Consider the following 18,877-nt stretch of genomic DNA (forward strand, 5'->3'; position numbering starts at 1 on the left):
CTTTGTTCCATAGGAGATTTTCCCTTTTCCACACACACCCTCTCCAAATAAAATAAAATAAGAAGGCTTTTACTCATTTTTGTTAAATTTAAACTTTGTTATAACTATCTTGATTAGTGAGAGTGTTTTCAAAGCCACAACCTAATCTTAGAAAAAGCTAATTGAAATGATAGGGACATCATTAGATAGGCTCACTGACAATGGCAGGAAATAAGAACAGATAGCCTGAAAAGGTAGGGAAAAGAGCACTTATAAAATCAAATATATAAGAAGTAAATATCCATGAGGCCTTTTTAGTGTAGGTACAAGCAACCCTACAGATTTCAATAGCTCTGAGAGAAGCAAATGTATACAGTACAATAACTGATGTTTATAATGATGGCCCTCAGTCATTCTGAAAAGATTACATTAAATGTTAAAGATTTTCTTAAATAACAACAATGTTAATACTAATAAAAACAAAAACACACATTTGTAAAGTGCTTTAGAGTTTAGAAAGCACTTTCCAAGAAGTATGCCTCATATTGAGATCATCTAGTCTAGCCCCTATATGGACAGATAATAAAACTGAAACTCAAAGAGAAGTAACTTCCCCGAAGTCACATAGCTTATCAGTGGCAGACTTGAAACTAGAATCCTGATCCTCTGAATCTGGATTAATGCTTATTTTATACACCATGTCCACTTGTTTAAAACAAACTGCTTAAGTGTGTAGGAAAGAATATAATTTAGAAGCATTTGCACCTAAAATGGTGTTTTAAATGTTCAAGTACTTAAGGAGCTACTCAGTCATTTCTACAGAATACAACTGTGTAAGATACAGATCCCTAGAGGACTTCAGAGAACCTAGGTTGTACCCTATTTCTTTTTCCCCCTGTAGTAAAAGTTATCTTTGTTTTGATAGGAAATCTTTATTATGAAAAAAATGTCCCCCAAATAAAACATTTTGTGAGTTTCCAATTTTATAAAGACAAGAAAATGTCTTTATAATTTTATAAAACTAACCACTGCTTTTTAAAATACCATTTTAACGAAACCCAATATGTGAAATTTTAAATTTCAAATTTTCCAGTGGGAGTGATTCGTATTACAAAATGATTTAACCACAGAAATTTAAAAAAATAGCAATTTTTCATTCTGCATTTATAATAACATTCGATTCACCAATATTCTCCTTACATTTATCTTTAGTTGTGAGACACGAGGTCCAACTGAAAAATTATATGCCTATGTGTGTTTCTTCATTAACTTATTGTTTAAATCAATCCAGTAGTTGTGAATGAGGTTGTATATAGAGGAATTAATCTAGGCAGACCATGGCACAGTTGATTTTAATGAACAAATATAACAAAACATTTTTTGGATGAATGTCAATATACTAAAGCATGTATAACATCACACACACTCAAACATCCAAGTAAAGAGCTTTCATTGCAAACCCTGAAACTGTGAAGTTTTTGAAATATGTTAGAACACAATTTTATTCTGTTTAAGTTGTATGTGTTGTGTGTGAATCTCATGATATTTTTGAGATATTTGGGATTAATCTGACTTGTTTGTTTCCTTAAGGGGAGAAAAGGAAAATCTCTTAGATATTCCAAGTTATAAGGATATTAATTCCCATAACTCCTATTAATATTAATAAACATTTCCTCTTTAGTCTACTTTTCTCAACTAGTGTATATTTTCTAGATAAAGCTAGAATCATATTGTTCTCATGTACATTTTTAAATGTTTGGACAATTCACCTTTGTCTACTTGTTTTTCATTTACATTTTGTTCTTTGGAGGAGAAGGTGAAAATACTGGACCCATTGCCGAGGAACAGGTGTGCAATTATTCTGTTGCTCATTCCTTTCTGTAAAGAAAGATATTTTCTCATACACTCTGTAGGACAATATGTTTCCATTTGGAAAGAAAATATAGGCATGAATAATTGCTTCAGAAGGATCATTTTGAGGATGAAGGGAAGGGGACATGTTTTTTTTAAGGCACTCGACAACACCATTTTTTAAGAAAAATATTCAAGATGACATAGCTAAACTGGTAGAGAATATAGACTATTCTAAGCTAAGTATTTGATTACATTGTTTTGGAATCATCCAAAAGTTCAAGAGAGATAGTTTGAAGATCCTCCTTCCTGTGATGAATTTCCAAACCACTGTCCTTGCATCTCACACACGACTGAAGAACCAAGCCACCATGTTCCGAAAATCTATCACGAAATTCTGAGGTCATAAAGTAATATACAACTGGATCAAGACAGCAATTCAGATTTGCGAGACACAGGGAAATGATGTGGAAATAGAGAGTGCTCTTAATAAATGAACAGTTTGAAAAGACGTGTTGTTTAACCATCATAAAGAATGGGAAGTTGAGGTGGTAAGGGGTGAAACATACAATAAACACCACTGCACACATCAGGACCATCCACAAAGCCTTTTTTCGCTCTTTGATATTCTGAGGGGGAACTTGGAATTCCTGTAAAGATTTTCTTGTTTTCCATGTGCAATAAGTAATAATTACAACTGGCAGTACAAATCCTCCAAGTTCAGCTACAGTTACCATGCCAATGGAGGAAGCCATGCTAATGTGTTGAAGCCCTAAATCAGCAAAGCAGGACTCAGTGTTGTTGGCTAAGCCAACACTTCTCAGAATTGGAAGCGGCAAACAGGCAGTCCCCACGATGACCCAGATGGCAGCACTGATGCCTACATCATACCTACGCTTCCAATCTCTGGCCCTGAAGGGCTTGAGGAGAAAGAAGCACCTCTGAAGGCTGATGCACGTCAGGAAGCAAATGCTGGCATACATGTTGAGATACTTCAGGTAGAAGCACAGCAGGCAAAGGGCCCTCTGGAAAGGCCAATGGTGGCTGATGTAATAGTAAATCCGGAGGGGTAAGGACAGAACGTGAGCAAGGTCAGCCACAGAGAGGTTGATCATGAAAATGATGGCTTTATTTTTCTTGCTGATGAAGCGGCACAGAATCCACAAGGCTGCACTGTTGGCAAGAAGACCAGGGATGAATATGAGGACGTAGGTGGTTGCATAGAGGGAGTACTGAAATGGCATTTGAAGATCAGTGCACTTTGCTCTTGTACTGTTTGTGCTGTTACTTCCCATCTTGAGCATTTATGTTCCTTCCTTAAGGAAAGCATTAGAGTGATGATTTCTGCAGAAAATAGAGTAAAAATAGGGTCAAGGTCATGTCTGTCCATGTTTGGGTATATAAACATATTTGTTTCCTACCAAAGAAGTATTCAAATGACAACTTTCATAAATTCAAAAGGTCTTTACTATGTAAACTGAAAATATCATGCCAATCTACATGCCAATGGATAACAGTATTGTGGAATATATTTTCAGGAATCAAAAAGATTACTATTTTGGCAATAACCTCAGTCAGGTTTTCCTCTCAGTCAGAGGAAGTAACCAAACTTACAGAGATAACCAACAAAAAAGACCTCACTGGAAAATAGCCCCCAGAAATACTTTCCACCACTCTTGTGGAGTTCCACATTTCAGTTTTACGGTTGTCTCCATATGTATTTTCAAAATTTGAGATCTAGTTATGTTCCCTATCATCAGCCCTGGGAGAGAGAAAACTTAATTTTCTCTCAGGTGACTGCTGAGGTGAGTCTATGAACCTTTGGGAATGAAACACTGGGAAGGGCTGACAGGTCACCAGGCCTTGGAAGAATAGGGGCTTGGAAAAGATGGTTCAACTCAGATAACCTTTGCCTCCTTTAGAATTTGGCTGAGGGTAAAATTAGTCCTGCTTATATGTCATGGCACTGTTCAGAACCTTTTGTAACTTTACAGATTTGTGTTTATTGATAGAAATATGGTAGCTTTAGACATTCACATTTATTGAGGCTATCCTTGCAGCCATTTCAAACAACTACCAGAGTATGTGAAGGACTAGAGGGTATCTGGTCGTAGATGCAGCAAAAGGGGCTATCTCTGCTTCAACTCTCAGGGCAAGTTCAGTGAAAAGTTATTAATGTGGATGGCTACATTTTTAACAACTGTAGTTGTTAGAAAGTTCTTCTCTCTAGTAAGTCAAAATCTGTATCCCTGTCATTTCAACCTAGTTGGGTCTACCAAAGCCAAATAAAATAAAGTCTACTCCCTGTTAGACATGAAACTCTTCAAATATCTGAAGACAGCAATCCTGTCCTCTCTCAAATCTTCCCTTATCCAGGTTAAACATTCATTCCTAGTATGACATGGTCCTTGTTCTTGGTTTTCTTTTGAATCAGAACATTATTACTTTTGGCCAAAAGCCACTACAATACAGCTTCTTTGACCCTTGAAAATGACAGTTTAATTACCCAAATGTTCGACATTTTTAGGAAATATGACTTATGCATCGGATTGTAGAAACAAAAGGATAAATGGGATTTTGTTACTCCCTTGTACTTTTTATTGCTTACAAAGGCAGTTAATTTGTTTCACATTTTATGAAATTGAAGGGAAAATGAGACAGACTTAACTAACTATTGAAAGAAATATAGGATCTAAGGCAGTGCCTATTCAACCCTAAACACAACCAATTAAAAAGTGTAAAAATTCAGTCAACCTACACACAGGTCATACAGTGTCATACACCTACTTGATGACTTTGCATTGACTACATGGAGTTCTCAGATAGATTGTATTTACTGACAGTGCATTGCAGTCAAACAACCAGCTCATTCAAGTAAACAACTACTTTGAATGTTTTCTTTTTTTTTTTTCCCACTGAATTGACAGTTTTGCTGAACCGGCCAGTTAGTCTAGCACACTGTAAATAAAGCCAACACTATTTTTTTGTGTGTGTGGTTTGTTTATCCAGAAAACTAACTAAAATAATTGATCTCGTGTTCTGTATACTCAGTCTAAATAAAAAACCATGTAAACTTGAACCAGAATTATTCTTGAAATAAAATTTAGGGAACAGTTAATATGTATGAAGTCTTCTCTGATCATCTTTGGTTTATGTTATAATAATAGTTAACAATCACTGAATGCCCACTTCGGGGAAGGTGCATACTAAGTACTTTATATACACTCTCTCAATCAATCCCTCACAGCAATCCTACACAACAAAAAAATATTACCACTATTTTACAGACTGGGAAACTCTGGTCCCAAGAAACACATGACTCACTTCCTCCAAGAAGACTTTCCTGACCTCTCCAAACCACAAGTCACTCCTACAGCCTCATAGTAGCCATAGTTCTGATAATCTTCTTTAGTGAAAGCACACTTACTTAACATACCTAACATGCTGTGGTCATTTGACTTTCCATGGAGTCTGTTTTGCTCCCCTAAATAGATTGCAATCTCCTATATGTCAAAGACTCATTCTCTTACTTCTTGTTTTCCTCCATAGTAAAGTGTGTAGCACAGTATCTTGAACATATTAGACATCCATTAAGGTTTGTTGAGTGAATGACTGAATGCATGCTGAATGGATGAATCAGGGGGAAAAAAGTCTTACTGAGAGGAAGGGAATGAATGTCTGGGGAATTAGAATTTAGCTGTGATGTTTAATTTGTCCACCAGGTGTCAGAAGTATACCAACGTTCAAATATCTTTTGATATTTAAAACATAATTTATTTGAAAATTCCATTAAAGGATAAATCGTACTAAAGGAGAGAAGTATCAACGACATCCTAACATAAGAAAAAGAATCTTCTAGGGGCATTTTCGAGAGTTTAGATTTATTTTATTTAATTTTTTCAGCTTCCATACTCTCTCGTATAGTTCTCTGAAAATAGTTTGGCTTCGAAATACATTATAGATTCCTAGAATACTAGAGCTGTTACTAAAGGGCATAGAGATCTTCTGATCTTGCCACTTTTTATAGATGAGGAAATCGAGGCCAAAAACAGGGAGATTAAATTTTCCAAAATCACATAGAAAATCAGTGGCAAAGGCTGAACCAGGATCTCTTGCATCTTCAGAGCAGTTTTTCCTTTTCCAGGAACTTCTAAGATGAAAACCATATTTTTGTAATTATGTAATAATAATACAAACTTTCAGAAATAAACCAATGCCAGATTTTAGAACACTAACCTAGACAGTGAACTGTTACAGCAAAAAGGATTAGTTCTTTCCAAATATTCCAAGACAAATACAGTGTTTTTAAAAAGTGGAATGAGTATTTCTAGTCCCTAAAGATAAGACTGTGTAAAGAGTCTGCTTAAAAGTCTTAGACATGGTTGTTTTTAAACTTTCCTTATTTCTTCTCACAAGGAATAGGGTTTCACATTAGAAAACAGAGGTAAGCAAAAACAACCCAAAATATATATATATCTATCACCACTATTTCCATTGCTAACATTTTGGTGTATAATCTACCTTTTTTTTTCTCTTCCTGTAGAACTATAAATGAATACATGTATATATATTTTAACCAAATTCGACTTATATACACATATTCTTTTACAATCCTAGTTTGTATTCAATCATAATTATTATGTATATAGAATCTTGTCAATAATAGACATCTAAATAATCATTTTAATGGATACTTAGAAGAATTCCATCAGAATTATGTAATATAATTTATTTAACTAGCGGACATTGGGGTATATTTCCATTTTTTCACTATTAGAACAGTGGTTTGATAAATATTCTTGTACACTCATCTTTGTACATTTGAACATCTATTTCCTTTGAATAAATAATTAGAGGTGGAATTTCTAGGCTTTTGATGTGTAATGCCAAATTATCCTCCTGGAAGGCATCCTGTATGAAATTCCAGAGCTAATGTTATTTTTCATAACATCACAATGTCATATCTATTGCTTTTTCAAATATATCAAATTCTTTTCAGCTGGAGGAAGAAGTATGGTACAGAATTCTGACTCATTCTTGAAGGCCTAGCTCAAAATAACTTCCTCAATCTAGTCACAAATCAACCCAGACAAAATTTCTTATTCCACCTTAATACAGTGGTTCTCAAATTTGAGCGTGCCTCAGAATCATCTAGAGGGCTGTTCCACCCACAAGAGTTTCTGATTCAGTAGATCTGGGGTAGGGCCCAAGAATTTATATTCCTAATATGTTCTCATGTGATCCAGGAACCACACATTGAAAACTACCTCCCTAACACACTGTTTATGCCAGCAAGGATTATGTTTTATCTGAAAAAACAGTATATTATCTCCTCAGAAATATGATGAATCATTTAATTAATGATATAGACTGAATGTTTGAATGTTTATGTGCCTCCAAATTCATATGGTGAAACCTAATCCCCAACGTGATGGTATTTGGAGTTGGGACTTTGAGAGGTGATTAGATCATTAGGGGATTAGTGCCCTTATAAAAGAGACCCCAGAACCATCCCTTGCTCCTTCCACCTCTGAGAAGACGGTCATCTACGAGCCAGGAAGTGGGCTCTCACCAGACAGCAAATATGACAGCATCTTGATCTTCAACTTCTCAGCCTCCAAAACTATGAAAAATAAATGTTGTTTAAGCCACCCAATCTATGGTATTTTTACTATAACAGACCAACCAGACTAAGACAATTAATCATATATTCTTTTCCACCCCGGGTGAGGAAACTCACAGACAAGTTTGTGACCTAACTTTCATAACTGTGTAGTATAATCTAGCCCATTTATCCACATTCTATTATTTCTCCTGTCTCTAACATGTGGAATAAAAGTAATAGTAAAACAAAACAAAAACAAAGATAGAAATATTGCATTGTGTTTAGGTTTTAGAAAACAATCAGGATTCCTATGTTTAAAAAAATATTCTGGGGCTGGCCCAGTGGCGCAAGCAGTTAAGCGTGTGCGCTCCACTGCAGCGGCCCGTGGTTCACTGGCTGGGATCCTGGGCGCACACTGACGCACTGCTTGTCAAGCCATGCTGTGGTGGCGTCCCATATAAAGTGGAGGAAGATGGGCATGGATGTTAGCCCAGGGCCAGTCTTCCTCAGCAAAAAGAGGAGGATTGGCAGATGTTAGCTCACGGCTGATCGTCCTTACCAAAAAAAAAAAAAAAAAAATTCTGTAATCCTCTTAATGCTCTAAAAAAAGTTGAGCTTTTAATATATTTTTTACCACAATGTATTATTATTAGAAAAGCCTAAAAAACTTATTCCTAAAGCATTTGTATCTAACTAATTCCATTTAAAAATCATTATTAATTTTCAGAATAACTACTGTTTTATGGCTTATATGAACAATGTTTCCAAAAATCCAAAACTACTAAAAGACAAAATATGTATTACACAAAAGTAAACTATGTCATATCAGAATTCACACTTTCTTCTCCTTCAGTGTCAGAACCTTGAAAATAGTAAGTTCAATCAAAGCAAGTAATGCATTTATCTTAAGATTTTTCATTAGCTTTCAAAATCTAGCTGGTAAACACTTTGTTGCATTATGACTGATTTTCATTTTAAAGGGAAAAATATATTTCTGATGCTGTTTTTGCCCCAGAAATTGGAGAGGCTTATAAACTTTCTCCTAGAACCACCTAGTTAAAATTCTTTTTCACCTGATCCCAATATGTTTTAAATTCAGTTTTCTGGATTTTCTTTCCCTTGAAAGTCAGTACAGTGTAGTGATTCAAACTACAGGCTTTGGATTGAGACAGACCTGAGTTCTGATTCCAATTTCCTCTATGTATGAATTGCATTTTCTAATTTATCTGATCCACAGTTTCCTACACTGTACAATGATTAAAAGTATGGCTAAATAAAGTTCTTCAAACACAAAGGAAATCGTAACAGAAAAAAAATTGAATATCAAGAATGAGGAAAGAACAACCTAAGCAATAATATATCCAGAAAAACTATCCTTTAAAATGAGAGCGGGCCGGCCCCGTGGCTTAGCGGTTAAGTGCACACGCTCTGGTACTGGTGGCCCAGGTTCGGACCCCAGGCATGCACCGACACACTGCTTCTCCAGCCATGCTGAGGCCACATCCCACATACAGCAACTAGAAGGATGTGCAACTATGACATACAACTATCTACTGGGGCTTTGGGGGACAAAAAGGAGGAGGATTGGCAATAGATGTTAGCTCAGAGCCAGTCATCCTCAGCAAAAAGAGGAGGATTAGCATGGGTGTTAGCTCAGGGCTGATCTTCCTCACAAAAAAAAAATGGGAGAAAAATTAAGACAACCCAAAATAAACAAAAATTAATAGAAATCATTGATAATAGTGTTATCCAACATGAAATACTAAAAGGAGACCTTTAAGATAAACTGAAAGAAAATGAGAAAGTAACTGGAACCCAGAGGAAAAAGTAAAGATCACCAGTATAGGTAACTAAACAAGTAAATATATAAGAGACCATAAACATATATTTGTTTGTGGCACTTTTCTTCTGCTCTCTGATTTAAAGGAAATTTGCATGAAACAATTAAAATAATTATGAAACTGTGTTGATGGGTTTATGATGTATAAAGATATAATATATATGACAATAATAGAACAAAAGAGAAAGGAGGGAACAGGGCAATATTGAAAGAACGTTTTTGTATACTATTGAAATTAAGTTGATATTAATCTATAATAGATTATTTTAAGGTAAGTTGTTAGCTGAAATTCAGAAGGAAACCACTAAGAAAACAAATAAAAATCTAGAGTAAAAGAAACAAGAAAGGAATTAAAATGGTACACAAGAAAATGCCTATGTAACACAAATGAAGATAGAAGTGGATGATTAGAGGAGAGTGTTATAATGTCATGACATTAAGAAAACAAATAGCAAAATAGCAGATCCATAATTACATTATATGTAATTGCATTAAACATAAATGGATTAAACACTCCAATAAAAAGAAGATATTGGTAGAATAGATTAAAATAAACAACTATAAACGACCATATACTGCCTACAGAGACACATGAGATTCCAAGAACAAATAGATTGAAAGTAAAAAGAAATCAAAAGATATACCATTCAAACAATAATTAAAAAAGAGCTAGAAGGGCTATACTAATATCACAAATAATAGATTTTAGACAAAAATTGCTATTAGAGACAGAAATGTTATTATATAATAATAAAAGGGTAATTCAATCAGGAAGACATAGCAATTAAAAGCATATATGCACCTAAAAATATAGCCCTAAAATACACGAAGTAAAAATAGAAATAGACAATTCAACAATAACAATAGGAGACTTCATTACCTTATTTTCAATAATGGACAAAACAGCTTGGCAGAAGATAAACAAGGATATACAAGTCTCGAACAACACTATAAACCAACCAAACCTAACAGACAGTAATAAAATACTCCACCTAATAGCAGCAGCATATACATTTTTCTCAAGTAAACATGGAACAGTCTCTAAGGCAGAACATATATTAAGCCATAAAAACCCCAAAATCTTTGAAAGAACTTATATCACACAAAATATGTTCTCTGACTACAATGAAATGAAATTAGAAATGGATACAGGGGAGTGATGTCAGCAAAACGGCAGCATAGGAATTTCTAGCATTTCCCAGAATTTCTAGCAATCCCCCAGAAACCTCAATTTGAACAACTATTCATGTGTGAAAATACCTTCACAAGGTCCAAGGATTCCTCCAGATGAGGGGTTGCAGCACCTGAGTGAAGAATAGAAATAAGAAAAGAAGCATTGAGGAGGGTATAAAAGATGAATTCATGCTACTCCCATCACCCTTCCACCAAGCCCAGGCAGCCCAGTACAGAGAGATACACCTACTCTATGGAATGAGAGTGAAGTGAGTGTTGAATTTTACCATGGATGCCAGAGCCAGCATGGCACATCACCAGGCCAACTCCTGCAGCCTCAGATGGTTCCCTAAGGGCTCCCACAAACCCAGACCCCCAGGTCACCCCAGTGCCTTCTGAGTCAAGCAGCTTCAGGAAACTCCTGCAACCCCATGCAGCATCTTTGGCACTAGGTTTCCAGTGGACTCCTGAAAATCTAGGCCCGTAGCTCACCAAGATGCCTACCAGCTCCAGTGACCTCAGGCAGCTTCTATGGCATCAGGCTCCTCGAAGACTGCCACAAACCCAGGCTCCTGATCCACCCCAGCACCTGCTAATTCCTGCAGCCCCGGGAATCTCCTATGGCCTCAGGCTCCCAAGAGGCTGCTCAAAGCGCAGGCTACTGGCTCACCTTGATGCCAGCCAACTACTGTGGCACCACACTCCCGACAGGCTCCCATGAACACATGCTCCCACTGCTTCCTTGTGCCAGCCAGTTCCCACGACCCAGGGTGGAGCATGTGGCTCAGGTTCCCAAAAAGCCCCTATTAACTCATTGCAGAACTGGACTTGGCCCTGCAGACTCAGACAATGGGCCCACTCCAGTGGTTCCCAGCATGTAATTGACTCCTGTGGATCCAGGATCCAGGATCACCCATGTAGACACGGGGCCCAAGCCCATCGCCACAGACTCAAGAGCCAGGCCTGTCCCACTGAACTCAGGCTCTAGCCCTGTCCCCCAAACTCAGGCACCAGACTGTACCCAAACACCAAACCAGACTACCTGCTGACCCAAGGACAAGACTTGCAGGCTCAAGGACACCAGTAGCAAAGCCACCCCTGGACACCACCAGACAGCCCAACCAGAATCTCTGGATGGGGTGACTTGTGAGAAGTTTTGTCAACTAAAACCAGTCTGTAAAGACTAGAAAAGGTGCCTACATCCTCAAATGTGCAGACACAAATGCAAGGCCACAAAGATCATCAATAATCAAGGAAACAGGACTCCACAAAACATAACTAATAAAACATCAATGACTGACCCTAAAGAAATAAAGATTTACGCAATGTCTAAAAAACAATTTAGAATAATCCTCTTAAAGAAATTCAGTGAAGTACAAGAGAACACAGATAGACAACTAAATGAAATTAAAAAAAATGATGCATAAACAAAATGAGAAATTCAACAAAAGAATAGAAACCATTAAAAAAAAAAACAGAAACCCAAGAGTTGAAGAATGCCTTGACTGAACTGAAGAATTTAATAGGGAGCTTCAACAGCAAACTTGATCAATCAGAAGAAAAAATTGGTGAACGAGAACACATGACATTTAAAGTCATCCTGAGAGAGAAGTAAAAGATAAAATAATTAAAAGAGTGAAGAAAATTTTTGTGACTTATGGGATACCATTAAAAGAAACAGCCTATGCATAATTGGAGTCATAGAAGGAAAAAAGAGAGAGAGAGAGAAAAAGCAGAAAGCTTATTGAAATAAATGATAGCTGAGAATCCCACATATCTGTGATAAGATTTGGACATCAATGTTCTGTAAGCTAACAGGTCACTCCAAAGTTTGAACCCCAAAAGACATATTATAATAAAACAGTATAAAATCAAAGACAAAGAGAAAATATTAAAAACAGCAAGAAAACAAATCTCTCATATAAGGGAACCCTTTAAGATAGAAACCATACTGATAGAAAAAACTGCCAACCAATAATACTTTACCCAGAACACTTACCCTTCAGGAATGAAGGAGAGATAAAGACTTTCCCAAACAAACAAAAGCTGATGGAGTTCATCACCACTAGCCCTGCCTTATAAGAAATGCTGAAAGTAATTATTTAAGCTGAAATGAAAGAATGACAACTAGTAACAATAAAAACATGTGAAAATATAAAACATACTGGTAAAGGTAAGTATATAGTCAAATTCAGAATACTCTAATACTGTAATATGGTGGTGTGTTGATCACTTAACTCTAGTATAAGGCTGAAAAGCAAAAGTATTAAAAATAACTATAACTACCATAATTTGTTAATGGATACACAATGTAAAAAGAAGTAAATTATAGCATCAAAAAAATAAAATATGTGATGGGTGAATAAAAGGATAGGGTTTTTGTATGCAACCTAGGTTTAGTTAGCACCTTAAAATAGACTGTTACAATAATAAGATGTTTTATGTAAGCCTCCTGATAACCACAAAGCTAAAATATATAGTAGATACATAAAAAGATAAGGAGAAGGAAATCAAAGCATACACTATTGAAAATCATCAGTTCACAAAGGACACCAAAAAAAGAAGAAAGAAACAAAAGAACTACAAAACAACCAGAAAACCATTAATATGATGCCATTTATAAGTCCTTACTTATCAATAATTACTTTATATATAAATGCGTTATATTCTCCAATCAAAAAGCACAGACTGGCTGAATGGATTAAAGAACATGACCTAACTAAATGCTGACTAAAAGAAACTCACTTCAGCTTCAAGGACACAATGGGCTCAAAGTGAAGGGAGAGAATAAGATATTGTATGCAAATGGAAAACAAAACAGAGCAGAAGTAGCTATACTTACATAAGACAAAATAAACTGTAAGTAAAAAACTATAATAAGAGACAAAAAACCATTTTATAGTGATAAAGTAGTCAATTCATCAAGAGGATATAACAATTGTAAATATATAAGCACTCAACATCAGAGCACCTAAATATATTAAGCAAATACTAATAGATCTGAAGGAAGAAATAGAGAACAATACAATAAGAGTGGGAGACATCAATACTCCACTTTCAACAATAGATCGATCATCCAGACAGAAAACCAATGAAGAAATACTGATCTTGAACTGTATCTTAAGTCAAATGGACCTAAGGGACATATAGAGAACATTCCACTGAAGAGTAGCAGAATACATATTCTTCTTAGGCATACATGAAACATTCTGCAGGAGAAATCATACGTTATGTCACAAAACAAGCCTTAGCAAATGTGAGAAGATTGAAATCATACCAAGTATCTTTTATGACCACAATGGTATGAAACTAGAAATCAATAACAAGAGGAAAACTGAAAAATCCACAAATGTGTGGAAATTAAACAATACAGTCCTGAACAACCAATGGGTCAAAGAATAAAAAAGAGAAGTAAAAAAATATATTGAAACAAATAAAAATGGTAACACAACATACCAAAATATATGTAATACAGCAAAAGCAGTTCTAAGAAGGAAGTTTATAGCAATAAACCCTTACAGTAAGAAAAAAAAGAGATCATAAATAAACAGCCTTACATTACACATCAAGAAACTAGAAAAAGACAAAACTAAACCCAAGTTAGCAGAAGGAAGGAAATAATAAATATCACAGCAAAATAATTAAAATAGAGACCAACAAACAATAGAATAGATCAAAGAAAATAAGAGGATTTTTTTTGTAAAAATGAACAAAATTGACAAACTTTAGCCAGAATAACTAAGAAAAAAGAGACAAGACTCGAATAAATATAATCAAGAAATGAAAGAGGAGACCTTGCAACTGACATCACAGAAATGCAAAAAATCATAAGAGACTACAATGAATAGTTATACACCAACAAATTGGACAACCGAGAAGAAATGTATAAACTCTTAGATACAATACAACCTACCAAGAGAGAATGATGAAGAAATGGAAAATCTGAACAGAATAATAATGAATAAGGAGATAGAATCAGTAATCAAAAACCTGCCAACACAGAAAAACCCAGGACCAAATGGTTTCACTGGTGAATTCTACCAAACATTTAAAGAGGAATTAATGATAATTCTTTTAAAACTCTTCCAAAAAATTAAAAAAGGAACACTTCCAAGCTCATTTTATGAGGCCAGCATTATCTAATACCAAAGCCAGATAAGAACACTAAAGGAAAAGAAAACTATAGGACAATATCACTGATGGATACAGATTCAAAAATTCTCAACCACATACTAGCAAACTGACTTAAACGGCACATTAAAAGGATCATACACAATGATCAAGTGGAATTTATCCCTGGGATGTAAGTATGGTTCAAGATGTACAAATCAATAAATGTGATACATCACATTAGTAGAATGAAAGATAAAAATCATATGATCATATCAATTGATACAGAAAAAACAGTTGATAAAATTCAACATCCATTCAAGATTAAAAAAAACTTTCAACATATTTGTATAGTAAGAATGTACCTCAATATAAGGGATTTACCTCACATACATGACAAGCCCACAGCTAACATCATACTCATTCGTGAACAGTTGAAAGCTTTGCTTCTAAGATCAGGAACAAGACAAGGGTGCCCTCTCTCATCACTCCTATTCATCATAGTCCTGGAAGTCATAAAAAGAGCAATCAGGCAAGAAAAAGAAATAAAAGGCATCCCAATAGGAAAGAAAGATGGAAAATTGTCTCTGTTTGTAGGTGACATGATCTTATGTATAGAAAGTCCTAGAGATTCCCACCAATAGACTGTTAGAACTAATCAACAACTTCAATAGAGTTGTAGGATACAAATCAACATACAAAATCAGTTGTGTTTCTATACACTAACAATAAATTATGTGAAAAAGAAAACAATCCCATTTACAATAGCATGAAAAATATTACTTAGGAATGAATTTAACCAAGGAGGTGAAAGATCTATATACTAAAAGTAAAAGACTTTTACTTTTTGATGAAAGAAATTGAAGAAGACACAAACATATGGAAAGATATCCCATATTCTTGGATCAGAAGAATTAATATTGTTAAATTTATTAAAATGTCCATAATTACCAAAGCCATCTATATAGTCAATGCAATCTTTATCAAAACTCCAATGACAGTTTTCAGAAAAATAATTCAAAAATTCATATGGAACCACAAAAGACCCCAAACAGCCAAAGCACCCCTGAGAAAGACGAACAAAGATGGAAGCATTACACTTCCTGATTTCAAACAATATTATAATGCTATGTTAATTAAACAGTATGACACTGGCATAAAAACTGACACATAGACCAATGAACAAAATCAAGAGCTGAGAAATAAACCCATGTTTTAGAGCCTACTAATGTTTGAGAAGGGAGCCACGAATACTCATTGAACAAAATATAGTTTCTTCAACATATGGTGCTAGGAAAAATTGGACATTCATATGCAAAAGAATGAAACTTAACCTCTGTTTTATACTACTTACAAAAAGTAACTTGTAAACCATAAACTTCTAGAAGAAAACATAGGAAATAAACTCCTTGACATTGGTCTTGGCAATAATTTTATTAATATGACACTAAAAGCACAAGCAACAAAAGCAAAAATAAACAAGAGGAACTGCATCAAACCAAAAACCTTCTGCACAGCAAAAGAGATGATCAACAAAATCAAAAGGCAACCTACAGAATGGGAGAAAATAGTTGCAAACCATGCGTATGGTAAGGGGTTAATATCCAAAATATATGAGGAACTCATACAACTAAGCAGCAAAAAAGCAAACAATCAGACTAAAAAGTGGGCAAAAATTCAATAAACGTTTTTCCAAAAAAGACATACAAATGGTCAACAGGTATACGAAAATATGTTCAACATCACTAATAATTGGGGAAATGTGAATCAAATCCACAATGAAATATCACCTCATCCCTGTTTGAGTAGCTATTATCAAAAGCCAAGAGATAACAAGTGTTAGTGAGGATATGAAGAAAAGGGAACACTTGTGCACTTTTGGTTGGAACGTAAAGTGTCATAGTCACTGTGGGAAACAATGTGGAGGTTCTTCAATAAATTAAAAACAGAACTACCATGAAATAAGTCAGAGTCAGACAGAGAAAGACAAATACCGTATAATCACATCTATATGTGGAACCTAAAAAAAACAAAAACAAACAAGCTCATAGATACAGAAAACAAATTGGTGCTTGCCAGAGGCAGAGTAAAATGGGTGAAGGGAGTCAAAAGGTACAAACTTCCAATTATAAAGTAAATAAGTCATGGGAATTTAATGTACAACATGGAGACTATAGTTAATAATACTGTATTGCATATTGGAAAGTTTCTAAGAGAATAAGTCTTAAAAGATCTCATCACAAGAAAAAAGTTTGTAAGTATGTAGATGACAAATGTTAACTAGACTTGTGGTGACCATTTTGCAATATATACAAATATTGAATCATTATTTGTACACCTGAAACAACACCTGAAACTAGTATAATATTGTGTGTCATTTATACTTCAAAACAAAACAAAACAAAGCTACCATATAATCCAACAATCCCACTTTCGGGTATATATCCAAAGGAAATGAAATCATTATCTCAAACAGGTGTCTGCACCACCATGTTTATTGCAGCATTATTTAAAATAGCCAGGACATGGAAACAACCTAAGTGTCCATTGTCAGATGAATGGATAAAGAAAATGTGATATATATATACATATATATATATATATACACACACACACATATATTATTATTATATTCCATATATATATTATGGAATACTATTCAATCATAATAAAGAAAAAAAACCCTGCCATTTGTGACAACGTAGGATAGACCTATGGGGCATTATGCTAAGTGAAATTTCAGACAGAGAAAGACAAATACTATATGTTCTCACTTATATGTGGAATCTAAAAGAGCCAAATTCATAGAAATAGAGAGTAGAATGGTATTTGCCTGGAGCTTGGGCGGGGGGGCTGAGCAAAATAGGGAGATGTTGATCAAAGTGTACTAAATTTCAGCTACAAGATAAATAAATTCTGAAAATCTATGTACAACATGGTGTCTATAATCAACAGTACTGGTGTTATTTCTTTGACTAGACTGATAAAAAAGTCAAAAATACAAAAATTATAGGAGTGACATCAGCATCATGGCAGAGTAAGCTTTCCCGTAAACTCTTCCCCCAATAAGATACAACAAAAGGAACAGTCACAGACCAACAACGGAATCCTAGACAGGGAAAAGCAAGATCAGAAAGATTCACACTGCTGCACATCTGAGAGTGGAACGTGCTGGGACCCCAGAGGAAGTGGGAGAGGTGAGGAGAACTCCTCTCCCTCCCCATCAGATCAGCGATCCTGGTCTGCGTGACTCCCTGAGAGGGGTAGGGGTGGCCCTCTGCAGGGAAACTGTAGCCCTTTAGGTTCTCTCAGCCAGTGGGAAACTCCCACACAGAGGACTCAGAACAGCTACAGGGCCACCATCAACATCTGAACACCCCAGGAGAGCAGATAACGAGGGGCAAACAAGAAGCCCCCCAAGCCAGAGACCCAGGAGGCAAAAGAGAGAGCCCCCTCCCCTCCCGGCATGCTGGATCCTGCAGCTCAGCTGACCAAAGCAGACCAAGCAACCAGCGGATTGCAACCAACAGCCACGGCAGAGCGCAGGGGGCTCAGATTACACAGCCCTTTACCCCCACAAGTGGCAGCGGGTGGAAATTGCAACTAGATATTTCCAGGATGAGGAAAAACAAAGCCAACACAGGAACCACAATGCAAAGGTACATGAAATCATCAGACCAGAAGGAAAATGATGAGCACCCAGAAACCAACCCTGAAGACACAAAAATCCATAACCTGAATGACAGATTTCAAAATAGCTATCATAAAAACAGTCAATGAAATACGAGACAACACAGACAAGCAATTTAATGAAATTAGGAGTTTCTTCACAAAAGAGATTGAAATCATAAAGAAAAACCAATCAGTGCTGATGGAGATGAAGAACACAATGGAGGAGATAAAGGAGAATCTGGAATCTTTAAAGAACAGAGCTGACAATATGGAGGAAATAATTATCATTATAGAGGATAGGAATATAGATATAGTCCAGATAGAAGAGGAGAGGAAACAAAGACTAAAAAGAAATGAAGAAAGTCTCCAAGAAATATCTGACTCTATTAGGAAATGTAACATAAGAATTATAGATATTCCTGAGGGAGAGGAGAGGGAAAGAGGAACAGAGAGCCTATTCAAGGAAATAATAGCTGAGAACTTCCCAAATCTGGGGAAGAAGTAGGAAATACCAGTAAGCGAAGCCAATAGATCACCTAAATGCATCAACAGGCAAAGGCCCACTCCACGACATCTAGTGGTAAGGCTGGCCAAAGTCAATGACAAAGAAACAATATTAAGGGCAGCTAGACAAAAACAAAAAATAA

At 35.6% G+C, this 18,877-nt stretch overlaps 1 protein-coding gene across 1 annotated transcript; it reads right to left on the reverse strand.

Annotated features, from left to right (window-relative positions):
- Positions 1 to 1,019: 1,019 nt before the first annotated feature.
- Positions 1,020 to 3,157, reverse strand: LOC101389324 (putative P2Y purinoceptor 10). The gene has a single exon (XM_004442072.3). The coding sequence runs from the start codon at positions 3,132 to 3,134 to the stop codon at positions 2,082 to 2,084; it is 1,053 nt and encodes a 350-aa protein (XP_004442129.2). The 5' UTR covers positions 3,135 to 3,157; the 3' UTR covers positions 1,020 to 2,081.
- Between the last annotated feature and the right edge of the window lie 15,720 nt (positions 3,158 to 18,877).

This window comes from Ceratotherium simum, chromosome X, assembly GCF_057802395.1.
Source record: "Ceratotherium simum simum isolate JZ-2026a chromosome X, ASM5780239v1, whole genome shotgun sequence".
Classification (NCBI taxonomy): Eukaryota; Metazoa; Chordata; class Mammalia; order Perissodactyla; family Rhinocerotidae; genus Ceratotherium; species Ceratotherium simum.

Coding starts and splice junctions, on each gene's coding strand:
- LOC101389324 (XM_004442072.3), bottom strand. CDS start 3,134: ATGCTCAAGATGGGAAGTAACAGCACAAACAGTACAAGAGCAAAGTGC.